The 13,278-nt window shown below is 37.7% G+C and overlaps 2 protein-coding genes across 7 annotated transcripts in view; both read left to right on the top strand.

The window, feature by feature from the left end:
* The first annotated feature begins 3,653 nt into the window (after positions 1–3,653).
* On the top strand, positions 3,654–5,184 carry pts (6-pyruvoyltetrahydropterin synthase). Its single transcript, XM_032538100.1, has one exon. It carries the CDS (start codon positions 3,899–3,901, stop codon positions 4,343–4,345), a length of 447 nt encoding a protein of 148 aa, XP_032393991.1. The 5' UTR covers positions 3,654–3,898; the 3' UTR covers positions 4,346–5,184.
* A 1,877-nt stretch (positions 5,185–7,061) lies between these two features.
* Positions 7,062–13,278, top strand: part of gpatch8 (G patch domain containing 8) — a 30,262-nt gene continuing 24,045 nt past the window's right edge. For 3 of the 6 annotated variants that reach the window (XM_032537931.1, XM_032537929.1, XM_032537927.1), the window contains exon 1: positions 7,063–7,195. Coding sequence is in view for 1 of the 6 variants with exons in the window: in XM_032537926.1 (XP_032393817.1) it covers positions 7,151–7,195 (45 nt within the window). In the remaining 5 variants the exon portion in view is untranslated. Of the gene's footprint in view, positions 7,196–13,278 lie in introns of all 6 variants that reach the window. The other 3 variants (XM_032537930.1, XM_032537928.1, XM_032537926.1) reach the window with 2 other exon arrangements.

Raw genomic sequence — 13,278 nt, forward strand, 5'->3', positions numbered from 1 at the left:
TTTAGGGCAGGGCACCTGTCCCCGATTTGAGATTAAGAAGGGAATTCATCAGAATTGCAGCAGCTCTCCCATTTTATTCATAATGGTAGCAGAAATGTTGTCAATTTTGATCCAGAATAGTTGCATGTGAATGACAGACAAATAACCGTAAGCCAATTGGCTGATGACACAACTTAATTTCTTAAAAATGAAAATCAAATTCCCGTAGCCTTACAAATTATTGACCAGTTTTCAAGACCTTCAGGCTTACAATTGATTTTAGATAAGTGTGAAATCTTATCATTACATGATTATCCCTTGCAACCTTTGTTTAAAATAAAAGTCAAGTCACAAGTTAAATTCTTGGGGATTGTTATTTCCAAGGATAAAATAACTTCAGACAAAATGAATATATGGAACAATAGTGTCAATTAATCTTAAATAGGTGGCTGCAGAGAGATATCACATATCTCTGTCGTTGGGAGAGTCTTATTATCCAAAATGGACAGCTTATCCAGACGTATTTACCCAGCCTTCACTTTACCCATCTCTAGGTCAACTTTAATTTCATATGGAGAAACAACTGTCAATACATAAGGAAATTTGACATGGTTAAAAACTGTGAAGATGGAGGTGCAAATGCGATTGATTTTGATATAATGAATGGTGTCTTAAAATTGAAATGGTTAAAATCTTTTATTAATAACAAGCAATCCTTTTGGTTTAGTGTCTCCAATTTAAGAGTTTCCAAAATGGGTGGAATAGACTTTCTTCTGCGGTGTGACTTTGAATGCAGTTCACTACCAATCAAACTTTCCGCTTTCCATCAGCAGGTCCTTCTCTATTGGAAGTTAATCTATAAACAAATTTTACACCTCATAATACCCCAGTTTGGAATAATAGATAGGCCTACATATTGGGAGGCAGAACATCTGTGTACATGGAAGAATGGAAATCCAAAGGAATCTGGGCAATTGTTCATTTAATGTTCTAATAGTAGGTTGAAAGCTATACCAATGTCTCTAAAATCAATGGTGGGAGAAGAGATTTGGCACGCCAAAGTTTCTCCTGGTCTGAGGCAGGTCTGCTTAGAAGAAATTGCTTTCTGTGACTATAAATACCAACAAAGTTATTAGAAATAATTCTATTAAAGGAATTCTATCCCAATCCAGTAAGAAGAAAATATCTGTTGAAAGAATTTGGTGATGGAGAAGTTAAGAAAATAAGGACAAGTTATTTTTTTATTTCCTCTTCTTCTGAAGGTGAAAGAGGTCAACTTTAAACAATATAATGAAATATACCCTAAAAAAAGGATTCTTAAGACAAAGATTCAATTTTGATACAAATACCTGTGTTTTTTTTGTGAAAAGGAAATTGAGAATCTAGAACATGTATTTTTCCTGTGTGAGTCGCTGCAACCCTTCAGGAAAGATCCGCAGAGCTGGTTACAGACCAAGGAAATCGTAATGCCAAAGTTTGGTGTTTCTGTTGGAGATAAGAAGGTAGATTTTGTTCTCAACAATTGGATCCTTTTAGGAAAACATTTTATACATAAATGCAGCTATTTGAAGACCAAACCCTCCCTGATCCATTGGAAGAATGAGCTAAACCTTTTGTATAAGTCACTGAAACGGGTTAAGGATGGAAAAACCCATGATTTGGTTTATTTACTTTAACTTTAAACTTAATTTGAGATAGACCCTTTTATTTATTTGTTTATTTATTTTCTATTTTTTTCTCTTATTTTTTTTCCCTTCTCAATGTAGATTTGTTATGTATATGCTACTATGTTTGGATTATATGCTCAACCCAAGGAAAAAGTTACTTAAAAAAAAATATATATGCCTTGTTTGTTTGTATATTTGTATTCTGAATGAATAAAACAAAATAAATAGAAAAAGATCACTTCCTGAAAAGGCAGAGAAGGAAATACTCTTCTTGAGGTATGAAAATTGAAGTGCCTTTAAAACACCAGCGCTGTTATGCATTGCACAAATCACCACCTTTAATCCAAAACTAGATTTCCAATTTTTATTTATGTTTTTCTACTCTTATAGTAGGCCTATGTTTTGTTTTCTGTCCAATGCGATTCTCTTTGTCTGCACTTACTGTTGCTGTCTGTTCCTATGTATAGCCTACTTCATTATTCCTTGCTATAAATAGACTGTCCTAAAAGTTTTACCCTTAGATCATAACTCACATAGGGCAACTACACACACGCCACACTTCTTCTAGTTCAGAATCACCACAAGATGGAGTCATAAACATCAGACAAAACAAGACATGTTGGTAGCCTTCTGTTGTCTATATTTACCATAGACTAAATAAGATATCTAGATATTTGCCATACATTATACAGGATGGTTCTGACCTCTCTGACTGAAATAAAGATGGATGACATGACAACTCTCCAAAAGTAAAGCTCGATCGTCCTCTTGTGGCTGGCTGCAGCCATACACTCTTGACCCCTAATGGGACCTAACTGTCTATGGGTCTTCAACAGGGGGTCCGCGACCCCTAGGGGGTCCGCGGAGGTACTGCATGGGGGTCGCAAAAGTTTTGGTTGATTAGACTTTTTTTTATATTGCCCCACCCCCCCTGCAATTTTTTCCACTAATTGAAATGTCTTTAAATACACATTAACATGAATTCAACACACTGTAGTAAACAGATAAATGGAGGCAGAAGATGTCTTTCAGTCATCAATGCATGCAATAGAACTGTGTATTATTTGAGTATCTTAGTATTGAATGCACAATAACAAGGTACATTTACACATGGCACTATAGGACCAGTTGATATAACACATTTTATACATAATATAATTAGGGGTCCCTGCTCCATTCCCATCAGTTTGGGGGTCCTTGGCCTGGAAAACGTTGAAGACCCCTGGTCTATGGGACATGGGCCAAACTAAAAAATCAAGTAGCCACGGCCTACACAGTGGCAGCGCCAGAGATTTTCTTTTGCTGGTGCTATGTGTTGCTTGACTTTTCAGTGAGGGTGTTCTGAAATTTAGAATTTCCCTTGACACACACACGCAGATCGCACCCGCCGCGGTCTGTAGCGATCGAATGAGAGAGAGGGAGAGAGAGGATTTTTTATGCGCTATGGTTGCCGATGTCAACAGCACCATAAAACTCTGATTAGCCCACCGCACATATTTCAAATTCCAGCCACCAGGCTGGGTTTACACCGTCCATCATCACTGCAGCTCTCATATAGACCGTTAACTAACGGTCTATGAGCCTAATGCAGAAGGAATAAATGAGCAAAAAAAAATAAAGAGCCTTCTCAGTTCTAACATAGCCAGTTACAGAACAGGTTCTAACAACAGACTATACTAACCATATTTATAACGGTCTTTAGTTGTAACAGAGGGGCTCAGCAAGTCCCTAATTTGCCGGAAGTTCGTCGGTTTTCTATTCCCGGGCTACAAAGGAGAAAGAAACAAGTCAACTATTATTTCACAACGATGTTTTCTGTCATATAAGGTAGTCCTCGTCACGTTGATGTAGGCCTAGGCTATGTTCAAGTTTTCAATTTTGTAAAACATTGGTTTTAAGTACTTACTTGACGCTATATAACTTGGAGAAACGTCATGATTGACATCTGTAATCGCAACTGACGATTGGTTGGACGGGCTTCTGGGCGGGATTTGGATAACGCGCAGCTATAGGCCCACTGCGCAGACTCTGGCTCCTAAAGCACTACACAACAGCGCCTGTATACGGGATGTTTTGGCTTCAATTTTGTACAGTGGGAGAAAGTGGAGACGCGTCCTCCATCTATATAGCCTACAGTCTGTAGGCTATCTAACATTATAAGTGGCCTGACAATTTCATTCCGCTCTTTCCGGGCTCCCAGCATAGTAGTCACTGTCCCTCTCTCAGTAGGCCATAGGCTAGGCCTACTGACCATGGCTGGACTATACGGGACCAACAGCGCAGCGGAGCGGATCGGACACATCACGCGGGCCCAGAGCTTCAGCGCCTGTCACCGACTCCACAGCATCCACCTGAGTGATGAGGAGAATAAACGAGTTTACGGAAAATGCAACAACCCCAACGGTCATGGACACAACTACAAAGTGGAGGTGACAGTGCGTGGAAAGATTGATTCGCTCACCGGCATGGTCATGAATTTGACAGACCTGAAGAGGTGCATTGAGGAAGTCATCATGGTTCCACTGGACCATAAAAACCTGGATAAGGACGTCCCGTACTTTGCCAATGTTGTCAGCACAACTGAGAACGTGGCTGTTTATATCTGGGACAACATGGTGAAGGTGCTCCCATCCAACCTACTCTACGAGATTAAGATACATGAGACCGATAACAATATCGTCATTTATCGAGGAGAGTAGAGTGTTGACATAATGTGATGTTTGATCAGGCTACCCTTGACATGTAGGCCACAAGTGCCATTCATTGCATTACTATTTAGCTAACTTCACTGTTTTACCCACAGATGACTGCAGGCTTTGGTTAGTTGGTCGATGGCTGGTATAGATGATTATTTTTTATGATTGTTTGTTACACATAAGATTGTACAAGATTGTGTAGCACTTCTCAAAGTTCAGTATATTATTGTAGAAAGTCTATTCTTGTAAAGGTGTAAAAACATTAGGACCAAATATTAGGACCAAACCAGTGTGCATTTTTCTACATGTTGTAACCAGGTTACCCAAAGAATAATTTTTAGTTTTCAGTGTTTTATTAGAGTGATTTTTAAAGGCCTGAAGAAATTAGATAAACATTTAAACAAATGTGTGAAAACTGTGTTACCTTGAGGAAAGTTTCACATCAACCTACTAAATAAAGCAAATTACCATCTTATATATGTGGTGTCAAATATTGCATGCTTGTCTATTTTATCTTTAACAAATCCATTCCATACGTTAGCAGCATATGGCTTTATCCCTAACATTGACAGTTACACCCATTCACAGTAAATGTACCACCAGAGTGTTTCAACTGAAGAGGGTAGGAAGAATACTCTAATTTAAAACATTGAAAAAATTATCAACAAAAATCTCTGAATTAAGTCAGAGTAGGCTAATCTGTTCGTGGGATGCTTACACTCAGAGCAGCACACGGATTCACCATGGCAACCTGTGAACTAGCCAAATAGTGACATCTAGTGGTACCAAACTGTACATATCTGAAGTTGTTGCATTAAAGTTGCATTTTGACAGAGATGAAATTATTTCTCTCAATAAAAGCAAAGTGGGTTTAAAATACGAAGTAGGCTATATGTTGCCTGATGACAAATCGAAGGCAAATATATACTGTAATAAGATTTAATTGATTAGGTATAATACTTCTCGCAAGCATTACATTGTTAAGCTTAGCGCTGATGTTCATATCTTGTACTTCTAAAGTCAAATGTGACCAACATTTTAAAGTGTAGGGCAATAAAATGTAACAGCCATATCTATTTAGACTAGTAAAACTATGGTCAGTTTTAGTGGTGTAACCAATTATCTGACCTGGTCACATTCAAAACACACCTCTTCAGATTAGCTCACATGCAATAGGCTTACATTTGTCACCTGATAGTTACTGGTTCTATTGTTTTTAATTGTTTTTAATATGCTTGTTTTATGCGTTGGTTTTATTGCGTATCTGTGTTTAATGTGCTATATGTGCTGGTTTTACTGCAAAGTGTCTTTGAGTACCATGTAAAGCGCTATATAAATAAAATGTGTTATCATCACTGTTTAGGAACTTATTCCAAAAAAAAGTGCAGGTTTGCAAATAAAAAAACACAAGATGAACATAATAAACCTGACTATGTATTCCAACAACCATGGTTTTGTACCTTTGCTTAGATGATCTGGTAATCTCCCCTTTTCAATACCCAATAAAATCCCTGGATATCTTCCTGTGAACAAAGACCAAACGATTCTCAAAGGAAACAAAGTGTGTTGTTCATGATTGGATTTATTTCTTTCATTTGCTCATGGCAAGCATCTGTTTGCAGCACAAAGTGTGAAAAAAAGACAAATTCAAGCAATATGCTCCAATAATCAGAGAAAACTAAGTGATTTTCTAGCTATTTGTCTTCAACAATAAGTATACATTGTCAGGGCAGGTACCGTAAAAGATAACATTTGGCCTTGTCATATGGACAAGCATGTTATGCATGGAAATCAGTTAAAGCAAGGAAATAATGTTTCACCTGTAAAATGTCCATGTTCTAAATAGGGACACAACAATACATAGGTATATTTGTAGATTTACATCAGGGAATTCACCCTTTTAGTTATCACAGCTAATACTAGTTCAACTAATAAAATCCACTCCTGTTTTAAATAGGCATGTTAGGATAGGATCGCCTGATCAACAACTAACTGTTCAGTCAGCACTTGTGTGGAAAAATAAATAGAAAATTTCAGACCACCTGTCACCCAGCCTAATTCCTCAGGAAAGCACAATTAAACAAAGCAAACATGTCCTCAGGGATGTCATGTACCAATTTACACTAGAAATGCTCTGAGGCAATTCTTATCATACAGAAATAGTTATCATAAATTACTGTCTCCTGATGATTATGATGCTTACATGCATGGTCGGATTAATTTGTCAAGGGTAACACCCCACCCCTCATTTTCCATTTAGTGTGCATTGTGTGTGTAATCTGTTAAGTACAGTGCACTGCAAACAGAAGACTATAATATGACCAGAGAGTGCAGAGACCAACCAGTGAGAACAATATATCAAAAACGGTCCAGTTTGTCTGTTTTGTATTTAAGGTTTTAAAACTAGATTTTGAATCTTCTACAAGATAGGGCCATGAAATTAAAACGAATTACATTATACTGCAGGACCTGCATTAGTATTGTTTGTAGCCTACTTTACTGGTGCAATTTTCCAAACAAATCTGCACTTAATCAAATTAACAAAAAACAACTGACACTCTGGGCATAAAAATTAGCTACAGGCATTACAGTATTAATATAGCTTCAAGTAATTCCCATTTGTTAAATTATAACATCCTGGTGGAAATTGTTAGTGAAAGGTCAATTCACAGAGGCTGAATCGTTTGCGACGTACACATCAGTAGTAGCAGCAGCAACAGCAGCAGCAACAACAGCAGCAGCAGCAGCACAGCGCGCATTTGTTGGACACAGACGGAGCGATAGAGAAGCTGCTGCTCTGTTCAGAAAATGGCCGACAGATTTTCTAGGTTCAACGAAGAACGTGATTTCAAGGTAATGCATGTTAGACGATGGACGGTGTACATGTATTTTACAATGTCTGGGTGTTTTAGCACATACATACGGTACATAACGCTTCGGGCGGCATTTTAATCATTACACACTACATCGTGCATTTCGTTCTACATGTCGCTTGCTAGCACTGCAAGCTAGCTACGCTAACGCTAGTGGCTAGCGCACTGCGGCTCTTTTGAATTTAACTTCCCCTTACGTCTCAGTATTTGACTGACTGCGTGCTATATTTGGCTCATAGCATGGTTTATGAGCTGTAACATTATGCAACCCTCTTTACCACGCAACGGCAAGATAAATATTGAAGTCCAACTAGCTTGTTAGTGACCTTGGGTGGTCTAGTTATTTGTCGACATATGCTAACGATGGATAGCTAGCTAGCATGTAGCTAACTTGTACGCACATTGAGCACTAGCTATTAGCAAGAAATGGCTGTATCATTTTGACAGCCAGAACATATCCACCGCAGCTAGTTAACACGTTGAAATTAACAGTTAAATCCAGCGATATATTGGTCTAGCTAGTAATTTAATAACATTACCTGCAATTACCTATAATATCTTGCTACTTGGCTAGTTACTAACTAGCTAACTGTGAGCAGTTCATTATCGATTAATTGTAGCAACATTACCATCATGTCCTTGGCCACTAATTAGCTAGCTGATGAGAGTACGTTAGTTAACACAATGCCATTGCTGTTGTAACGTTATCAGTCCTATTTTTGCACAGCTGGATTTTGTTTGTTTCCATAATGAGTTAATTGTATTCCTCACTGTAAACAAAGAAGGCTGTACACACTGAGATGGGATTCTTATTTAGCTTCAGCTGTGGGAAGTTGTCATTAATTGTGGGAAGAAATCCATCCCTTTTGCATGATCACATTATTTTGACATCATTCCAGGTTGTATATTTACAACAGTAGTGCCAGAGCTAAGTTGATGAATTTCACAAACCACATATGAACGTTTGTCTTTCACTTGGTTATCTGTGATCTAAGACCACACCCAGTAAAAGCCAAACACAACATTATTGATAGACAAGATAAGCTTAGTCCATATATATATATATATATATATATATATATATATATATATATATATATATATATATATATATTTTTTTTTCTCTCTTCATAAACATCCTGCCATTCATCACATTTATTTCCTCACAAATTCCTGCTTCGCCCAGCATCAGTCTTACTTTGTGTCCATAAATATTTTTAAGCCACCAATTTATCTACCAACTAATGGTACAAGTGAAACATCTTAAATAATTGGTATATGCAGGTGTCATTCTGTTGCACATGCTTTCCCAGAAGCAAAATAATGTATAAAAATCCCTCCCTTCTTAGTCTCAGTACATTGTTTTGCAGTCTTCTAGAGTTGTGTTATCAAATAAAACCAGCCTCAGACTTCAGTTAAAAGTTTTGAGATTATCTGGGGTCTGTTCATGCACAGGTCATTTAGCTAACGGTTTCAAAACATTTCTTTCAGGAACCATCTTTACACACATCACATTGTAGAATTAGAAGTGTTGGTGTCATTGTATTTTATAAACAAAGGCATTACTATGAATGTCGAGATAATTACTACATAGTTAGTCTAGCGTGCCAGGCCCATCTCCACAGCACCGCAAAGTTAGGTCTGACCCCTCCACACAAACACTCAACACCAAACGTTGTTTACATTTCTTTAAACCAATCAGAATTGTCTCGGGCGGTGCTAAGCTCCTTTCCCAGCGGCGGTATATCTGCAAATTGGTCTCTAGAAGGAACTTGTTTTGGCGGAATATTTGCATCCCGCAAAAGAAAAATCTTGCATAAAATACTTAATGAAGTTAACTGTTCTGAGCTATTTAAATAAGATGTGTATTAAAAATGTTTAATAGCTCTTACCAGTGTATTGCCTTGTGTATTTTTTTCAAAGCAATCCCCACCAATTGGACTCCGAACGTCCCAGGTCAAAAGTAAACGCCGTAAACCTATTCATTGTAAATCTTTATAATCATTCCCCGAAAGAACCAAGCAGCCCTGCCTTGTCGCACAATCTAAATTCTTTTAAAAACTCGTTATTTTCAGTGAATAGCTTTCTAGCTCAAAGTTTGTTGCTGTTTCCCGAAACCAACAGAGTTTTGCAAGCCAAGGGACAGCCAGCGGAAGATCTCACGGCAACAGATGTTCTGGGCCCGGTTTTTCAAAAGGGATTCCGAACAGGATTTTATCCCGTAATCCAATTTTACATTTGATCTGGATCAAACCTGCCCTTTTGGGTTTTTCAAAATTTGGAACTTGGTTTGGGATCTAGTTGGTCAAAAAAAAAAACAGGATCATCCTGATCCCATCAGAAGGGTGGATTCAGTTGTGAATTTTCGAACCAGATAATATCAGAGAGGTTTTTTAAGTGAATGATCATAAAATAAAGGTTTACTGATGATATATACATTTTTTCATATTTGAAGCATATATGAAGCATGTCCCATCTAATGAGATATGGACTATTTTATAGTATTTTTTTTTTGTTTTGCTATTTAACATTGTAACAAAATAAGGAATGTAAAATCTTTCTTTTTCTTACAGTGCTTCTGTTTCTTAAAATTAAAACAAACAATGGCTATTTGTGGCCACCAGTATTTTGCCTACCAGTTGTTCTTTGATAAGCCAGTAGGTAGGCTACACTGTTAGTTTCATTTTAAACAGGATTTGGTAATTCTGAAATTTGGTATTTGAATAACAGTGATCCAATCCTATGTTCCTTTTATAAAAAAATAAAATAATAATAAATAAAAGTCATAAAAGTAAGGTGGATCAGGTGATTCCGAAAAGCAGAACATGTGATTTCCAAATCTGCATCAATTTGATCCAGATTAAATGTTTTGAAAAACTGGGCCTTGGCAATTATCCAGAAGATTAACTGTCGTTGATCCAGACTACTAGATAGCCCGTTTTAAGAACCTTTTCATCTGTGTGACCTTGTCTGCTTTTTCCTAGTGATTTGTGAATGAAGAGGAGAGTTGCTGTATCAACAGCGATGTTCAGGGTCAGAGGAAAGGTATAGATTAATAATTTGAACACCAACCCAGACCCGTGTCATTTACATTTTTCTGACAGCATTTTGTTCTGTCACTACTATTAAGTGTTTTTACACATGGAGAGTAAATAATGCACTGGCTCGGTATTGTAAAGAACACTTGTAAGTTTTGCTACAATTGCTGTAGCTGTTTGTTTTAGAAACTAGCTATTTGCTGTAACATGGTGAAATTGGTGAATCATCAGAAATACCATAAAGCCCATTGCAAGTATAATTGATTGTGAAATTGCAAGTTTTATGTCCTCTAACCCGACTGTGTGGCTGTTCAGTGGGAACTTAGTATTTTGCTTTTTTTTGTCAGTGAGAAGTGAATTGCTGTGTGGTCTGAATAAGTCTGTTGATGGCAGCTCTGGCTCAGCACAGGGGAGTTCTGTGTGAAAGATCTAATGTGAAGGCATTCATATGCTCAGAAATTTTCTCTCTGACTCCATGGATTAAAGCCTGCTGCCAAGAAACATGGCCCGGGAAACACCCACAGATGGTCTACCTAATATCTATAGCACAACCAGTCCCAACAGCTCTGTCCGCTCTATTGATTTACATTGTTGTTGTTGTTGTTGGAGCTTTAGCATGGAGCTAATCCAGTGCTGCAGAAACACTCTAGGCTATTTGAGCATCCACAGAACTGATCGACAGTAGGTTCTTTATTTCCTAATGTGAGGTGATATGGAGCATCCATTTCAACTAATGGAAAATTACTCTTGTAATGTGAGGACAGAGCAAAGATAATTTCTATGCAGCATTGCTGTGGTGTTTGTGTACCAGAGTCAGGGCAATGAGGAAGCAGCATAAAAATAAGAAGTCATTGTGGTGGGGGGGGGGTCTGTGCTGATGATGGCACATTAAGTGGTCTGAGGAGGAGAAATTTCGAGGGGGAGCCATCCGTTTGTTCATAAATAAATCCTTTGCTCTTCCTCTGCACCTCCCCTTCTTATAATCCTCGGCATCACTCATGCTGATGAGGGGTCCCGTCTCATCTGAATTAATGACTGCCAGTGTGGCATCAAATCACCTCATTATTGTGGACTGATTTGAGTAGTTGCTTGTCTGTGCAAAACCAAATTCCCCTAGAGACTGTGGGGGTAAGCCTCTTGTATGGCCCAGCCCATGTTAGCATTGTCTTTTTACAGTAATGTTTACTGTAGAAATTATTTTTGCAGAAAGTCCTAGTAAATATCCTGCAGTTTGTGCATGTTTCATCTCTTTTATATGTAGCATATTTGTGTGTTTACATTATATTTTGATGTCCACACATCCGTTTGCTAGTAGCTGCAAGCATATACTAAATAATATACCAGCCATGGACTATTTTTGGAATCTTTCAGTTTTCTGCTTGTATGGTCAGTAGAAAACAGACACACAAACATGACCTTCGTCTCTCCTCTGCTGCTAAAGAGGGGAAGCCATCTGTCTCAGAGCAGGAACTGCTCTATAAACGCACTCCTTTTGGTTGGGGGTAGAAAGCCCGTCACTGCTGTCACCCCTGGAATACATTTTCCAGAATAAGAAAGGAATCAATTCTATCAAGTACATTTTCAATCATAGCTTTGACTAAACTATGTGCTTACTACAATAAGTCATATTACAAACCTCATATTGAAGGCTCTTTAAATTATAATAACTGGAAAATGGGATGGGTTATACAGTCATATTTCCAGTTGTAGCATACCGGCTGTATGTACTTCTTTCCTCTGGTGACTGGAGCTTATTATATGCTGCCCTTTTATGGTGATTTCTCTTCATATTTATTTTTAATATACTCTAAATTCTTTATAAATATTTCTTTATATACAGTAAACAGTATTTATATAATGTGTGTTTTGCTTTCATTTAATTGTTAAATGCTATCATGAAAGCATATGTTGCAATAATTTTCGTCACTGATATTTCCAGTTAAAATGCCTATATTTACTTAGTGAATGTGTCTGTCGACAAAAAATATTTTTTATCCCTTGTCGACCGTTCTCACAAAGCTTGTTCAAGCCAGCATTGCTCTGGATGAGCATGATATCTTGTGCTGTGGGTTATATAACTTCTTTATAGTTTTGGGTGATTGACAATCATTCCTAGTAAATGACCGTAGACATGCCTCCTTTCACAGTGCTGTCTCATTGTTTTGAATACACAGAGATGAAAACAAACTCAGTCAGTGTCTTGTGTTAAATAGGGGTGGAACGGTTCATGTATTTGTATTGAATTAAAACAGTATGGGCTGCACGTTGCGGCACATGAATTTACACTGAGAATACATGGTATAAAAAATAAAACTTGCGTGCAAATTAATGTAATACGGAACTAATGTAATGCATAACTACTGTTCGATACGCTGGTTCTTCAGGGACACCTGTAGCCCCACCTTAGCTCTGAAACGCTGATTGGTGCATGTATGTAGCCGAGCTCCACCTATGTATGCCATTTTAGTGAGTCAGAGATGGAAGCACTAAAGGCAAGTATGGTGAGTGGACCCGCCGGCCTCTTTAAGATCGCAAATTTTGAAAAACTTTGGTTTATTATTAATAATAATAATAATAATAATAATTTTTATTTAAAGGCGCCTTTCTCGGCACTCAAGGACACCGCACAGGGTATTCATATATTAAAAACAGCAAAACAAATACTATACATAATTAAACAGCAAAACAAATAATATACATAATAAAACAGCAAAACAAATATTGTACAGCAAAACATACTATACAACAGCAAAACAAATACTATTCAACAGGTTTCCCAGTCAGTTACGGTAGTACAGGTGAGAGAGTGGTGGATAAGACTGATGTTGTAGATTAGTTTTACGTTTCCAGCGTCGCGGCTCCGAACTGTAACGTTAGTTGGGACAGAAGCCTTGTGTCTTCAGGCTAAGTAGATTCGCTCTAGCCAAGCAGGGAGCAGCTTTCTGCTGTGAAAAATGTCCAGGAGACATCGTGATACATTGCATTAATCAGGTGATTTATTTTGTCTTTGCAGAGAACAGAGATG

This window comes from Etheostoma spectabile, chromosome 15 (genome assembly GCF_008692095.1).
Source record: "Etheostoma spectabile isolate EspeVRDwgs_2016 chromosome 15, UIUC_Espe_1.0, whole genome shotgun sequence".
Taxonomy (NCBI): Eukaryota; Metazoa; Chordata; class Actinopteri; order Perciformes; family Percidae; genus Etheostoma; species Etheostoma spectabile.